At 46.6% G+C, this 16,980-nt stretch overlaps 1 protein-coding gene across 1 annotated transcript in view; it reads right to left on the bottom strand.

Annotated features, from left to right (window-relative positions):
• MDGA1 (MAM domain containing glycosylphosphatidylinositol anchor 1) overlaps positions 1–1,511 on the bottom strand; it is a 311,837-nt gene extending 310,326 nt beyond the window's left edge. Inside the window, exon 1 of the mRNA XM_063125616.1 lies at positions 1,406–1,511. Within this exon, the coding sequence (XP_062981686.1) occupies positions 1,406–1,472 (67 nt within the window). The 5' untranslated portion in view covers positions 1,473–1,511. The remainder of the gene's footprint in view (positions 1–1,405) is intronic.
• Positions 1,512–16,980: the final 15,469 nt, after the last annotated feature.

Here is a 16,980-nt window from a genome sequence, read left to right as displayed (position 1 = left end):
TGGCAAGTTTTGCGTGTTTGTGCGCGCATTTATTTGCAAACGGAGCAACTGTCCTCTGCCAGCTTCCTGGGGTCGTAGGACGGATCTCTTTCACAACCCGCGTCATTTTAAACAGGTGCATGGAAGACGATCGCTGGAAACCGAAGACGCATCCACTTCACCCCTTTCAAGCTTAGATCTCAAACACCCCACCAAGCATAATAAGGCCCAGAGAGCGGGAGGGCGCGCCCTCTCTTACCCCCAGCCATGCCCGCCTGGAGAAGCCTCCATCTATATTCCTCGATCGCGGTCGCTCCCCAAACGTCCATCTAAACTCCCGCGGGGGGGCCCCGGCTCCCAACAGCAACAGCGCCCGTGCATGCGCGTTAACGCTTTGCAGAACTGCTTCGGATCCCGCTTCATTTCAAAAAAATAAATAAATCTCGGCGGCTCGATCGGGGCTGTCGGAACCCGGACCTTCCCGCGTCTTCGGCTCGCGTGCGAGGGAGCGAGCCCCGGGAATGCCGCCCGCCGCCTCGACGCAGGACGGGAGCGGGTCCTTTCCCTCACCGTACAGCGGGCCTGCTTGCTACAAGCCCGGCGCGATCAAAACAGCGTCTGCTGTTGCTGGTGGTTTGAGAACTGTTGGCGTTAAGGAACTGCGAAGGCTTCACGTTAAGGAAAGCCGCCTGGCCCGCCTCCTTCTAGCGCTCCAGGCGCACGTACAAACGTCTCTTTGAATGGCCTCAACAAGTAACCGGCGTTCCCGGCAAAGGGAAAAGGCGGCGGGGGAAGAACAGTAGGGGACGGCGGCGGAGGGTGCTTCGCGTGATGGGAAGGAGCGATCGGGGGTGCAGGGAGGGGGGAGACACAGGCGTAGAGGAGGGGGGGAACAACCCGTCGCCACGACAAATACCCTCCTCCCCCAAAGAGGAACGGCGGAGTTTAACAGACATCCTTTCCTCTCCCCCCTCCCCAAGCCCCATTAAGAATATTTTCCTCTTAAGAAATAACTTGGTTTGTTTTAACGTAGCTGAGCCGTGCGGGCATGGATCTCTTTCCACGTGGCTCAGATAAAGGTTTGGAAAGGGTTAAAAAGGCATAATCTCTCCGGACTCGTAAATCTGGAAGGGGGAGGGAGAGAGTGGGAGAGCAGCGGCGGCGGCGGCGGCACACAGGCGAGGAATTAAGAAGTAGCTACCGGGGCGGGTGGAAACCCTACTGCTGCATCAATCCGCCGCCCCTTCCCCATTCCGGCTCGGTCTGCATCGTTTACTTTCTCCCGCCGCTGCAGGTGCTCCCCCACCCCAAAGACCACCCCCAAAACTTTGATCCGATCATAGCTTAATGCTGCCTGCCTGCCTCCCCCCCCCCCCCGCCACCCCAAAGCTCAAGCCGGAAATCATAGTCACCCAACGTCTCTTACCATAGACCCCTTGTCCCCTGGTGTACACGGGGACCAGAGAGAGGAATAAAACCCAGATAGTCTCCATCTTCAAGGCAGAAGCGTCATAGCCAGCGAAGAAGAGCAACCAAACCAAAAAGAAAGAAAAGAAAAGCCCAGACAGCATCAGGCGGTGGATCCGAGGGGGAGGAAGAGGCTTTCTCCTGAAAATGCTCTTTCCCTGCGCACCGCTTTCCACGGCCTCGGAGTAGAAAGGGGATGGATGGCTCCGAAGAGAGGAGGCTTGGCCGAGCACAGGGCGCCTCAGCCCGGCTAGCGAAGTCAACTCAACCGATGCCTCTCGGGAAGCTGGCGATCTTCTACACGCGAGCACGCACAGAGTCAATTTGAACGAAGAGAAATATCCGCCCTCCCCAAAAGGGGAGCAGTAATTGCAAGTAGAAAAGGTGCGAGGAGGTGGGGGGAAGAAAAACAAGCCAGAGTTCTCGCGTGCCCCCCGCCCCACCCGCCTCTCTTCCCTCTTCCCAGGCTCCCGCGGATCTCCAAGAAGAAAATAAACAGACCCCTCCTCACGCCCAGCCACACGACGGCAACACAGCGAAAAATAAAATTAAAAAGCCATCGGAAAACACCGGAGGAGGCAGCGAACCAGCGGCGAAGCAAATCCAGAGAAACTTCTGCGGCTCCCCCCTTCTGCTTGCGCCCCCGATCCTTTCGAGAAAAGGGGGGTCGTATTGTTCAGAAAGAAACGTCAAGTGCTTTCTGAACTCTCCAGCTTCCCAAACTGCCTGCCAACTTGAGAGACAGAGCGACACATCCAGGGGAAAGAGAGAGAGAGTCCTCACCCTCCCTCCTCTAATGAGCCTCTGGCTGCAACCCCAGGAATGAACAAGGGGAAGCGAGGAGGAGGAGGAGGAGGGTGTGTGTGTGTGTGTGTGTGCGTGGGTAATGAGGGCGGGGAGGGGGTGGGATGGAGAAGACTGAGATGCAGCTGCTGGGCGGATAGGTAATGCTCTCTTCTGCTTCTTCTCGCCTGTAGCTTTTCTTTCTCTCTTTCCTGGGGTGAGTGGATCCGACTTTGTAATTAATTAAATGCAAGGATGTGCCTTTTTCTTTCTTTTTAAGAAGCAAGCCCTCGTAGCTTCTTCCAGCAGCTGCCGAGCTTCGATCTCTCTCCAGGCTGAACTTGCCCAGCTGCAGTGCTTTACATCTCGTCTCCCCCCCGCATCGTCGTCGTCCCCCCGTCCCCCCCCCCCGCTTGGTGGAACAAGGAGGACTGGAGACACGCACAGCCCTCGCTCCAGTTGTTTACCTCCTCTTCGCCTTCTCTCAACCCACTTCCCGCTCACTTTGTCCGACTAGCAGGTCAGATCCCCCAAAGTTTTGGTGCTTTGCGATTGGCGTTTTAGCATTTAAGAAATCGCCTCTTCTTCTCCTCCCACCCTTCTGAATTCCCTATATATTTCAAAAGGCGTTATTCCTCCTGTTTCTCTGCAGATGAGAAGATAACATTTCGAACTTGCGCTGTGATTTCGGGAAGGGGGAATGATGCACTTGAGGAAAGCGGCTTTTAACTTGCAAACCAAAGGGTGCTCGGTAGGAAAGGCGTGGCAAGTCCTGGCTCCACCCCTAACTAGAAGAATGTAACTTTTTAACAAATGCAAACGCGCGACATCTTCAGTTCTGCGCCGCTTGTGGAGCGTTTAAGCTGCTGCGCGCGACAGAATTCGAGATCTAGTCCCTTTGATGTCCGTTAGAAGGTGCATCAGTAACTTGACCGGTTTGCCGGTCACCTTGGCCTTTAAAACCCAGTCTGCTTTTCCCACCACTTGGCTCCCTCCGCCTCGCCTCGGGGCGGTCACCTTTTCTCCAAATTCCCAGGATAGAGTCTTGGATCCGCTTGCAATTGCTGCCTTTGCCTTGGATTAAATCTCAACGATCTGTCTGCTCGTTCAGTGTCCCTCCACACACACACACCCTCTCCCTCTCTCCACCGTTTGATTCCCCTCTAGTTAAAAAGGATCCAATTAAATCAACTGTGCTTGAGCGGAGCCTGGCCTCTTCCCCCCATTCCGCTGTCTCCCCCAGGACCAATTAAAGAAAACAAACCAAGGCTGGGGAGAAAACGGATCTGTCTGGCTATCCCCTCCCTCCCACCCCCGTCCTCTTTCTCGTTCCTCTCTACCCCCACGGCAAGAAATTGCTTGGAATCAGCCACCTTAGAAACGCGCAGAATCTGCTCGGTTTCGCCGCTTCGGGACTCAGTCTCGATCTTCTGAACACAGAGATAGAGAGGCGGAGAAACAGCCCGGACACAACATATAGGTTTGGGATACCGTTAGGGGCACGCGCGTCGTGTGTGGACATGCATGGATTGCATGAGTGCCCCCTTGCTGCACCTGTGCTTGTGCATGCCTTTTCGGCGATGCAAGGCGCGTGCCATTCCTGTACGGACGCTGTAGCCCTTGCAACTCGGGCCTGCTGGGAGGCCCTCAGGCCATTTTATTCATGCATACGCGTCAACTCTGCACCTTCGGCTACGGGAACGAGTGCAGCGTTGAAGCGACGGCGGCGTGTCTGCCTTGTTTCTTCTTCTTTTTGCTTTGCTGCACATTTTCTACAGGCGGAGATCGAAGCTGACCATTTCGCAGGGCGAGACGGGGGCCCCCGAGGGGCGCTCCTCCCCTCCACCCACCCCCCGCTGCCCAGAGAATCGATTCGGAAGTCAGAGAGTCGATTCGGAAGTATCAACAAGTGCCATCCAAAAGCCCTTTAGCAGGAATCACGCCCCCACCTTTCTTCGTAGGTGGAGCCTCTGTTAGGACTGTGCGAAGTGGTCGTGTCCTTTATAGTCAGAAAGGAACAAGCTCCTGAAACATATTTCCTGCCCACCTATTTGCATCAGACACTTGAGGTTGAGTGATTCGTTCTTATTTTTCAGAACTTTACCTGGCAACTTAATTCCTCCTCAAGATGGGGCCCCAATTCTTACTTCCTTTTTGTTGGTATCTGTCCCAGGTTGATCTAGCGACCCCTCATCTGTTTGTTCACTAGGTCAAGAGGATCCCCCTTCCGCAGAGAACTCTCTTTTAATCCTGCTATACACATACATTTTTATCTTCTACATTAGAAGATAGGGGGAGGAAGAAATATTGAATCAAAATTTCCTCAAGGAACAAACACTTCATTTTCACATTTACACTGAGATTTTCTTAAAGCTCTTCTTTTTTTCTTTTTTTATAAAGATGAAGATGTGCAGACAATGTAACCATGGCTGTTAAAATATTAATCAAGAAATGCCTTGCCTTAGAAAAACTGATGATGCAGAATAGTTCGGTTAAGTTTTACTCTCTAACCAACCCAAATACATTTCCAGAAATAATTGAACTCCCATCAAGCCAGTCCTTGTCTTAAAATAGCGCAGTAAAGCACTATTTTCCTCCAGTATATGGAATGGATTTGAGCTACCTGCATGTAATGGGGGATATATATTTCAGTGTGAAACTGTGTGGTGGTGAGAAGATGGGGCTGTTATTATGAGTGTTTACTATTTCCACTGAACTCAGCATTGAAGGAATTGATTGTTATTTTGATCATTGTGTGGATGAATAGCTGAAAGTGTGTTATAGATACACAGTGAATTTTCCAGCAATGGTCCATCCTTTTTGGGCTCAAAGAAATAAGTCACAGGACATCTGAGGTCAAGGTGGAATTCTTCCTATGTGTCTGCCTCCATTTCATGTCTGTCTCTTTGTAGAGATGGAGGGATCCCTCTTAAACTTTACAAACAAACAGGTGTTCGAGGTCAAAGCAGACATTACTTTAAGGGCACAATCTTATGTATGTTTAGACAGAAAAAAACATCCTACTGGCTGGGGTATGCTGGAAGTTGTAAGACATTTTTCATTCTAAACATGCATAGGATCGTGCCCTAAATGTGTGTCTAGCAGTTTTGTCGTCTTTTCATTTTTGCTCTAGAGTAGGCGCAGAGACACCAAACCAAATTGGGAGGTGAGCATGAGGCTTAGGGGGCTTTTAAGACTTTGATCAGGGGCCTCTGCACTGACCCTAGAGTAAAAATGAAGGGGGGGGGGGAAAGCTGCTAGACACACATTTAAAGTAAGGTCTGCTTTGGCCCTTGGCCCAGCCCTTGACCTTTGATTGGAGTATTATCTTTCTGTTCTTTAATGTGGCCTTCCCCACCTTGGTGCCCTCCAGATGTTTTAGACGACAACTCCCAGCATTCCTGATCATAAACCATGCTGTCTGGCACTAATGGAAGTTGAAGTCCAAAACTTCTGGAAGGCATCAGGTTACGGACAGCAGCTTTAATGTAACAGCTTAATATTTTTTTCATAAACTTTTGTTCATTCCTGGAGGAGGGACCCCAGGAATACAAGCAAGCTGGTTGGAGCCAACAGAAGCCAAATTCATTGGTTTGCTAACGTAGCAGCAACAACCTGGCCTGACCACTGGGCTGAGTGAAGCAGTTGTCTCATGCAACACTTGCCGGCCACCACTGAAGGGCATCAAATGTCTAGGCGCCAAATGGCTGTTCTGGAAAATCTCTGGGGATTTTCTGCCACAGGCACCAAAATCACTTGAACTGGCCTTGCAGTGTAATCCATATTGGTTTGCAGGGCAATACTAGGTTGCAGTGTTTATTGAAAGCTCGGAAAAGGAGAACTATTTCATATAAGAGGCTAGAAATACACAACGATTTCAGTGGGTCATTTACATGGTGCTTCAAATATATTCATCTATATTTCATCTATATTCAGCCTTTCTCCTGTGGAACTCAAGGCAGGATACAGGTGGTCCCCAATCGAAACAGTAACAAAACTCAAGAGCTGCTTAGTTTTAGCAAGGTTACAGCACCGTGTGATGCTAATCTAGACCCTGCCTGCCCTGCACTGCCCTTTATAGCCCTTGTTTTATTCATTCTCACAGTGACCCATTGATAGGGAGGTAGCACTGCTGTGCCCCGACAGGGACGGGCAAATCTGTCAAGTTCTATCTCATCAAGGTTCTCCATTGCCAAGCTCGTTCTATCTCAGCTCTGTGCAGGCTTTCTCCCTGAACAGAAATTTGGACGTATTTGTGTGTGCATTTCCAAATGTATGCATTTTGTACATATGCACCCATTCACTAAATCATACTTGTGCGCATTCTAGAAATGTACACATTTTTCTTTGCACATTTTTCAGATGGATGTTGTTGAACACATTGGGGGGAGTTGCTTGAGAAACACATTGAAAATTCAGACCTGCACAGATTTCTGACCACAAATTGCATTCAGGTCCACTTCCGGGTTCTGCATTAAAATGTGAACCCAACAAAGTTCTCATCCATGCCTAGCCCACCTAGTGACTTACTGGCTGTCCGTTGTACTATACCATTACAAAAGGGTCATGCTGGATCAGACCAAGAGTCCATCTAGTCCAGCATTCTGTTCACACGGCCTGTTCAGACAACATGTTAAGCCATGGTTAGTCCACTAACCCTTTTGCAGCAAATAGTGGACATGTTTAAATCATGCTTATGTAGCCATCATGGTTGGGAATGGTTCACATGACACACTAAGCCATAATGCTTAGCTCAAAAGGCTTAACCACTGTGACTTAGCATGTCGTCTGAACAGGGTCATATTGATCAACTACTACCCATGGGAAACCCACAGGCAGGACATGAGTGCAACAGCACCCTCCCGTTCATGTTTCCCAGCAACTGGTTTACATAGACTTGCTGCCTCTAGTACTCGTAGCATATCTGGGCTAGTAGCCATTGAGAGCCTTCTCCAAGAATTTATCCAACCCCCTTTTAAAACCATCCAAATTGGGGGAAGCACTACATCTTGTGTTAGTGAATTCCATAATTTAACTAGGCACTGCTGCGTTATGAGTTATAGAAATCAGAAGGGACATGTTGGAATACATCTTACCAGAAGTCACTACTCAATGGCCTTCTATGGCCTTTTTCTTAGTCACACACGGCATCGGCATCTGTGTTATATAGTTATCAGCAATTTTATAAAAGGCTTTGCAGTATATCATTAAAGAATGTAGCTGCCTCAACAATCACACCCATTAATACATCACTGCATACAATGGACCACCCGCTATGAGGTGTCACCACCATCAGTCTCTGCTTCATCTCACTGGAATCGGAAAGCATGCTGTAAAGGAGATGTGATACCCTGGATGTGGGGGGGGGGGGAGAGAGAGAGATGTATTTGTAAAGGGTAGGCTGGCAGGTATTGATTTACTATATGAACAAGAATCATTTCCAGAGTTATGGAGAGTTATAGCCCAGCCAAGGGCTGGTTACTAATTCATGCTCTAACAAATAAGCAGTTAACAGATATAGCTGCTAATTAGTAAGCAGTTATTTCTATTATAAATGGCATTCAGCCATGGAAAGGAGCAGTTAGCTTACATCAGCAATGAGGCGAGCAAGAGCTGACAGAATAGCTCTCACAAAATGACCAATTTCCATTCAATGTGGGGGGCGGAGCCCATAGGGCTTCTAACTGGGACCACATTCTTTGATAAATAAAGCTGGCAAAAGGCTAAAATGATCTGCAAATGGCCACATCTTAAGTTATTTAATGCTCGGCACATAATGTTGCTTGTGAGGGAGGGGTGAAGCTGCTGAGCTAAATCCCATGTTATGTCGCTTGCAGCCCCCCTCCACAAACCCCAAATCTCCTTCAGAGGGTCCCCCAGCTCTCCAGAGCAGAACTGATAGCACACAGTTGGGAGGGGAATTTGATCTGCCAGGGGTGTCCATTTCACAGATGGAATTACACAGTTAGATATGACTGTACAAATTCCAGTGCACTCCAAAAGCCCTTCTTGCCTTTGCAGAGTGGTGCAGCACTAACTTGGTGTAATGCATCCTTGCAATCCAATCACAATCATGTTATAACTCAAAAGTAAGCCCAGTTGATTTCAACAGAACTTAACCTGCCCAACTGGCACAGAATAGGCACCATTGTGTATTTTGTGACATACTAACCTAGCAAAATATACACCGTAGTCTAACCATTTATGTTAGCAAGCAAAGCATTGCATCAAGTCATTGGCTTCTGCGCCTTGGATAGCTTCTTTAGGTCCCAAACCTTGCATGTTTAGACAGAAAAAAGGCCTATCCTGGCTGGGGAACACATGGGCCTTTTTTCTGTCCTAGCATGCATAGGATTGGGCACTTGGAGTTCTGACTGGTTCTGACTGAAACCTGGAGTGAATTCACCACCCCACTGGCATCAGAGCCACCAGCCTCCACTGCTACATAAAACTAAAAAGTCAAAGCAGCCAAGTGCTAAATACAGGAGGCCAGAAGGAAGAAATGGAAAGTGAAGCTGATCACACCCATAGAATTGTGCAAACTTAATGAAGTGCAAAAAGGGAACATGACACAAAGCATTCGGATGTTGTTTATTTTAAAACTTATGTTCTACCTTTCTGTCCAAAAAAAAGGGGCAGTCTGTTGGCCAGTTTGCATGTACAATAAGCCATCTTGTGAAAATAAGCTGTGGTGTGTTGATTGTTCTCTTGCTGATGCACCTTACTCCTGAGAGATGACCTGCAGCGCGCCATGGCTTGTTGCCCTCTTAGTCCTCCCACCTGCTCCTGGCACATATTCCATGGGCATTTGCAGCACAACCTCAGGAGCCTGCTCCATTAATGAGTGCAAATGCACTCATTAGCAAAGAAATTCTTTTTTACCTTTGAGGATATTTGCAAATATTTAATGTCTCCCCCCTCAATTTAGTATTATTTGTGCAAATGTAACTTCTTAAAAACTTTTGGGGAGATTTGCTCAAATTCACTAAAGCAAATTTAGGTACTGCTCTTTGGTGAATTTGTGCAAGTCCCCTCAAAAGTTAAAAAATAAAGTTAAATTTGTGCCAATCTTCCCAAAAGTAGTGGGGAGATGTCACTGTGTAGGGAGTCAAGGAAGTGGAGGAGTAAACTGACTAGTGATATTTCAAGATGTAATAAAAAGGAGATATCATTAGTGAGATTGCGCAGGTTGACTGGGTTTTTCGCTGCTCTTGCTAGGTGGCTCTGGAGGCCTTTCCGACAAGCCACATGCAAGCCACCATTCTTCAGACGTCACAACAAGCCACCTTGAACAACCCAACAACAAGCCATGCATCACAGGGTGGCTTCGGTGTGGTTAACAAACCACAGTGAGGAAACCACACTTGATTTGGACATCATGGCAAGCCACCCTGAAACAATCAAGGCTAACAACCCACTGTGGGTTGTTGTGTTGTGCAAACCAGGTCTATGACTGTTCAGTAAATGCAGCAGTTATAGTAACATAGAAACTTATTTTTATGATCCTCGGAGGATAAATTATGCATATTTTTTGATATAAACTATTGTCCCTGATCTTTTCATTAGAATTCTTATCTTTGACCTAGCTGATAGGAACAAGCTACCAACCTGGGTGAATAATACAAAAGAGGAAATATGCACCCACATTAATTGAGGTATTTTAAAAGTAATTTGTTTTGGCAGCCTTTGTACGGAACTTCATGAATATCCACGTGTTTCAGTTTCAAGGACAAAAATGACAGCGGAAAAGGAATTTAAAGGCTATACACACTTGCAGCAACCAAACCTTTATATTAAATCACATAAATATGTGTACCAGAGGTTTCTGTGTAGTCACCCAGAAAAGCAATGGAAATATCATATAGACTTATGCTTCTTTATGACTAAACAATGTCTCCTAAAAAGCATACAGGGAGTGCACTGTTTATAATCCACCTGTAAATTTTAACAAAACATTAATGGAATAATAAAAAATGTAGGAGACACGGGTCTATTTGCAGATATTCTGGGATGTGTAAAATGACTACATTTGCTGGTAAGTAAGTTATGAATTATTTGCACTGGTCTATCACTTCATAACACTTGTTAAATATTATCTTTCAGTGCTCCTGTTGCAAAGTGAGACATTTCATATATTTTCTCCTGCATCATTTTTCTTACATATTTATAAAGAAATGATAGTCTTGCCAGTTCCCACAGGTTATAAACTAAAAATAATGTAGGTCATAGCTCCTCTTGCGACTAATTTGTGTACAAAGACTACATCCTAGCCAACCTTCCAGTTGGGAACAAGAACTTACATTTCCGGGTTTTTAACCTAAACCAATTTTCTCAGTTTAAACCCTCTTCTTTATTTGCAATTTTTAAAAATAGTATAAATACTTTCTAACACACTTTTACCTGGTGAGGTTATAGTGTGTAGAACAGATGTTGTGTTCAAAGAGAGAAAATCATTCCTGTATATTTCACAATGCCACCGAGGAAAAAAGGACTGATGAACTAGAGGGTGCCAAGGTCCGTTTACTATACTATTAATTTTCTTGTGCTCATGTTTCCAAGCTATAACCTAGGGCACTCGATCATTCTCTCCCTGTCCTGGTGACAGTTGGATGAAGCTGCTATCTACGTTCCCTAGCCATCTCTTGATCTGACATTTCCATCATCTGTTTCTAGTATATTTCCTTCTCAGCATAATCCCCAAGATTCTATGAAGTGGCTCTTAAAGTTTGATCTCCTTTTTCTTCTTTCACATTCTTCACATGGGCAAGAACCCAGGGTTGGGTTGTTTGTTTGTTTTTAATCATCTCAGAAGGCATAAATTGAGTCCATATACTAGGGAGAGGAAGGGGAAGTGGGCATGTCTCTGTGCTCCTGTAATGTTGCAGCCTCGGCCTGAGTAAAGTCACAGCAATGTGTGAGAATTCTAAAAGGCTGCAGAAAAATATGTAAGGGAGAGAGAAAAGCAAAAGGCACAGAGTAAAGTCAAAGAGTTGTGGAAGAAAAACGCACTGGGAAGATTCATAAAAGAAGCCCTGGAGTCCAGGGCCTAATCTACACCAAGCAGGATATTGCACTATGGAAGTGGTATATAAATGGCAGGAGCCACACTACTGCTTTATAGCAGTATTGAAGTGCACTGACCACTGTTGGGGCCCATTGACACATATCATATACCGCTTTCATACTGTTATATCCTGCTTGGTGTGGCTCCTGTCTTTTACATACTGCTTTCATAGTACAATATCCTGCTTAGTGTACATTAGGCCCAGGACTAATAATAATAATAAAAAAACTCCCCAATTTGCTTTTTGTCCTTTAACTTTCTATTCCTTATACGTCTTCTGGTGAGGGTGGAGATAATAACAAGGTGATAATTATAGTGTACAATTCTTAGAAGCTGGAATCAATGTTTGTCGGAAAATGAATATACAATCCAAGCTGAATTGCTCGTATTTTTTCATGACTGACATTACAGTGCTGGCATATCTTGCTCATTACTGACTGCCACGCTGGATATTAGCCCCTCACTTCTTTGCGTGGTTCTCCCAGTGAAGGGCGGAGATGAAATTTGAAGACTAAGAAGAGCTCAGCTAGGTTTGTCTCACAAGTTCTCACCTTGCTCTCTTGGGAGAATACACTGCATCTGTTCTTGCTTCTTTTTGTAGATACAAATCACAGCATCTGTAGTTCATCGGAGTATTTTCTGTATTTTCTCCCTCCCTTTGATTAACTCCTCATTATACAGAGTATTTGCTATGGAAATAAACAAAAAAAGAATTGGCCTATTTCTGCTTGCCACCCTAATTATTCACCTCCTCTCTCCTTATATTTCCACCACTCATTAATTTGCAAAGGCTATTAAGGATGACCGCCCAAAATCCTGGATTTAATTTTTAACACTGCAGTTGTGCTAAACAGAGTTGCAGTGGACCCAGAGCTTGCAGGGTCAAAGCACCAGGAGTTTTTGATGAGCATGGATGAGCATGTCACCTCGAATACTATAATGGCATCAGGAACTCTAGGAAATGTAGCTTTTCCAGGGACTTTGAGTCATTTGTATGGATGTCAGGCACCCTGGAAACTACAGGTGCCAGAACTTCTTGTACCTTGAATGCTGCTGATCACATCTCTGGCCTTAGCTAGACCTACCTGAAAGTCTGGGCAGAGGAGGGGAGATCTCGCATTGTGATTAATGCGAGATCTCTGCCCCGTTTACACGTCAGGTGCAACGACCTCAGGAAGAGAGGCGTCACGCCCGCCATTTCTTAACTTTGAAAGAGGATGCAGCACATAGAATCATAGAATCATAGAATAGCAGAGTTGGAAGGGGCCTACAAGGCCATCGAGTCCAACCCCCTGCTCAATGCAGGAATCCACCCTAAAGCATCCCTGACAGATGGTTGTCCAGCTGCCTCTTGAATGCCTCTAGTGTGGGAGAGCCCACAACCTCCCTAGGTAGCTGATTCCACTGTCGCACTGCTCTAACAGTCAGGAAGTTTTTCCTGATGTCCAGCCGGAATCTGGCTTCCTTTAACTTGAGCCCGTTATTCCGTGTCCTGCACTCTGGGAGAATCGAGAAGAGATCCTGGCCCTCCTCTGTGTGACAACCTTTTAAGTATTTGAAGAGTGCTATCATGTCTCCCCTCAATCTTCTCTTCTCCAGGCTAAACATGCCCAGTTCTTTCAGTCTCTCTTCATAGGGCTTTGTTTCTAGACCTCTGATCATCCTGGTTGCCCTCTTCTGAACACGCTCCAGCTTGTCTGCGTCCTTCTTGAATTGTGGAGCCCAGAACTGGACGCAATACTCTAGATGAGGCCTAACCAGGGCCGAATAGAGAGGAACCAGTACCTCACGTGATTTGGAAGCTATACTTCTATTAATGCAGCCCAAAATAGCATTTGCCTTTCTTGCAGCCATATCGCACTGTTGGCTCATATTCAGCTTGTGATCTACAACAATTCCAAGATCTTTCTCATTTGTAGTATTGCTGAGCCAAGTGTCCCCCATCTTGTAACTGTGCATTTGGTTTCTATTCCCTAAATGTAGAACTTGGCATTTATCCCTATTAAATTTCATTCTGTTGTTTTCAGCCCAGCACTCCAGCCTATCAAGCGCACATGAATGCTTGTGCGCTAAAGGTAAGTCTTTTTAAAATTTAATTTGGTTTCCCCGCTCCCCCACCCTAAACCCAATGGGTGCAGCACTCCTGAGGAGCGCTGCGCCCCATGTGTGGCCCCCGGCTCCGCACGAGTAATTGCGTGGAGCGGGGTTAAGCTGCAGAAATGGGCCAGATGTTCCACAGGGTCAGGCTCAGCCTGAGACCGCGGAAAAAGCGGGCCCAAAGGGGAGGGCTATATCCTGGGGCAAGGGAGGGATGATCATCCCTGAACCCGGGATCCCCTGTGTGTCATCTGGATGCACAGGGACGATCCTGGGGTTCGCCCCGGGATATAGCCTGGACTAGCTAAGGCCTCTGTTGCTAATGGCATGTATATGAAACTGCCAGCCCACCATGTCAAGGGAGGGAGCGTAAGCTCAGTTGAGTTTCCTTTCTCACAATCATTGTGTAAAGGCAATGAGAGGTTCCATTTGCTGTCAGTGTCATTGTCACATAGCCAAATCTGACTGGCTGTGTGGTGCTCTTACATCACCATATTCACTACGTGATCCCTAATTAGCTGGGATCATACAATGAAGAAGCCCTTTCAAATTTTAAAAAAGGGGACGACATAGCAGCAGAAGACGGCAGAATGTGGCTGTACACAGGTGCAAAAAAAATTGCAAGAGAATAAGAAGTCATGATTCTATGTAGGCATGGACCCTTTCACACACACTCCTAACAGCATCATTTGCACTGAAAATCAAACCCCATGAAAAATTGGCACAGCAGTAATTCAAATCCCACCTTCACTTTTACTCTGTCTATATTTGACATGAGGCCTCTATTGTCTTGACGACTGAGAGCAAAAATAATAATAAAAAGGTATCCCCCCCCACACACACCAATACTGATATTTTTGTAGCAATGCTGTAAAGTGAGTCTTGTTGGTCGGTGCTTCTGATACTCTGATACTTACCCAGCCCTGCCACAGTCAGCAGATGGCATGTCAGTTGTAATGCTCTTTGATGCTGCCACATGATCAGAGCTCCCAGCTTGCTGCCTTCTTGGAGAGGGGACAAGAGAGCTGCCTCCTGAAACAGATGGCTTTAGCCCAAGCTAGGAGCTCCGATCACTGTAAGAAAGCTGCACAGTTTGAGCTGCTTGTGGCAAAGCATTCTTAATCCATCTCGCAACAGGAAACGGTTTGGCACCAGCTGGTGCAAAATATCCTAAAACCTCCGAGAGAGACCAGTGCTGTGCAAAATGTACCAGCCCAACCCAATAAAGGGCGCCCCTGGGGACTCGAATTGTAAAGTCACTTCCAAGGGAGGCTGGTGGCTCCAATTTCATTGGGCAGTGAATCCACACTGGGTTTCAGTCAGAACTCTAAAGGAGCTGTTAAAGGTGCTGAACCCTATCCTCAAAATAGGTTCAGCACCTTAGGTGGTTTCTTTAGAGTTCTGACCGGTTCTGACTGAAACCCAAAGCAGATTTACAGCCCCACTGACATCAGAGCCACCAGCCTCCATTGGCCACTTCTAAAGGAAGGAGCCTGAGCTGTAAGTTCTAGCAAAACATTGAGGAGTTCTGTCAATATGAATCAGAAGTAGGGATGTGCTCCGCTTCTAATCGGACCGGCGAATTAGAAGCGGAGCGGGGGGCTTCGCCTCCCCTTAAGGCGGAGGCAAAGAGGATTGGGGGGCCAGCGGAGCGTGGCAAAGAGGATCGAGGTGAAGGCGGATCCTTCGCCTCGATCCGGAGCTCCGCCAGAAAGGTAAGTGGGGTTTACCGGGCCCTGCCGCTGTCGCTGTCGCCCATGCGGTGACAGCGGCAGGGCCCGGTAACCCCCCCCCCGCCCTCCTCTCCCTTACCTGCCTCCGTCCATGGTCCATCGGCATCTTCAATTGAGCCCGCGGTTCAACCAGGAAGTCATTTTCCCCTTAATCTAAAGAAGCCCAAAGAAGAACCCCCAATTTATTCTGAGCATATGCTCTTCCTCGGGGGAGGGGGATCTTTTGAGTTTTGATGCCTCTGATGACAAGCATATACACAAGGTGTGTTTGAGTTCTTGTTCTTTGTGTATAGGTTCACACCAGTTAATTGCTGAAGAGGAGACGCTCTAATCCTAACACTGGGGAGGGCAAACATGTGGCCCTCTATATGATTTGGCCTACAACTCCCATCAGCCCTAGTCAGCATAGCCAGTGGTGAGGGATGATAGGAGTTGTAGGCCAAAACACCTGGAGGGCTACAAGTTGTTCACCCTGTCTTAAGAAGTCATCCTCTAGTGATCACATATAAGGTCTTCAGCTCTAGCCTGCATGTTTTTTAGGAAAGGAGTAGAGATATTAATGAAAGATCAACGATCAATAGGTCAGCCTTCCTTAGCTTTATGCCCTCCAGAGATCTGCAACTCTCACAGTTCCCAACCAGCAAAGCCAATGACCATCCTGGCTGGGAATTATGGGAGTTGTAGTCCAACACAACTGGAGGACCCCAAATTGTTGGAATAGGTTGACTCAGCTGTAGACTCCCTGCTAAAACAAAATAGGGAGCCAAGAAAAAAGGATGTTTGAATTAATGAAATTTCGGTTGTGGTAATGTTGCAGTATGAGACATTCAGAAAAGATAGTCTCATATCATTAAGTACTTTGACATATAGACCCAGTGTCATGTAATAGTCAGAATGTGGGACTGGGCCTCGGCAGATCTGAGTTTTTCTCATGACTTGGCCATGAAGATCACTGGGTGACTTAGGGCCAGTCACTGACTGTCAGGATAACCTACCTCACAGGATTGTTGTGGGGATAAAGTTAGGGTGACCATATGAAAAGGAGGACAGGGCTCCTGTATCTTTAACAGTTGTATTGAACAGGGAATTTCAGCAGGGGTCATTTGTATGGATGCAGCACCTGGTGATATTCCCTTGTCAACACAACAGTTAAAGCTGCAGGAACTATACTAGAGTGACCAGTCACATAAGAGGGCAGGACTCCTGCAGCTTTAACTGTTCAGACAACATGCTAAGTCATGGTTAGCCTGCTCACCCTTTTGCAGCCAATGGTTAGTGAACGTGTTTAAAACATGGTTATGTAGTTACCATGGTTAGGAATGGTTCACACGACATTGCTAAATCATGGTTCACACCACACGCTAAGCCGTAATGTTTAGCTCAAAATGCTTAACCATGATGGCTTAGTGTGTCATCTGAACAGGGCCATAGCCTGCACTTTAGACAAGTATTGTGCGTGCATGCACCAGCTATTGGGGCAACCATTTCTGACACAGTTGCTTGAATTGTATGCATTTCCAGTTTTCAGAAAAGTAAAATAATGCCTATGTGTCCTTGAGATGCAAGAGAGCACCCAATTGCTGTTTAAAGACAATCTATTTCAAAGCCAGTCTCACATGCTCTCAATGAAATGGGCTTGAGTGCATAAAAGCTTATGACATAATAAGCCTGTTACTCTTCATTGTTTTTGCTGTGACAGACAAAGGGCCAAAGCAGACATTACTTTAAATCCATATCTAGCAGTGCCATCTCGCCCCACTATTTTTACTCTAGAGTAGGCACAGGGGGCCCAATCCAGACTGGAACACTAGCATAGAAGGTGTGGCAGTATGTGTTTTGTTTTGTGTATAAGATAGA

Source organism: Elgaria multicarinata, chromosome 4, assembly GCF_023053635.1.
Source record: "Elgaria multicarinata webbii isolate HBS135686 ecotype San Diego chromosome 4, rElgMul1.1.pri, whole genome shotgun sequence".
Lineage (NCBI taxonomy): Eukaryota > Metazoa > Chordata > Lepidosauria > Squamata > Anguidae > Elgaria > Elgaria multicarinata.
The sequence above is the reverse complement of the archived record's forward strand: the minus strand, read 5'-3'. Positions and strand labels throughout refer to the sequence as shown.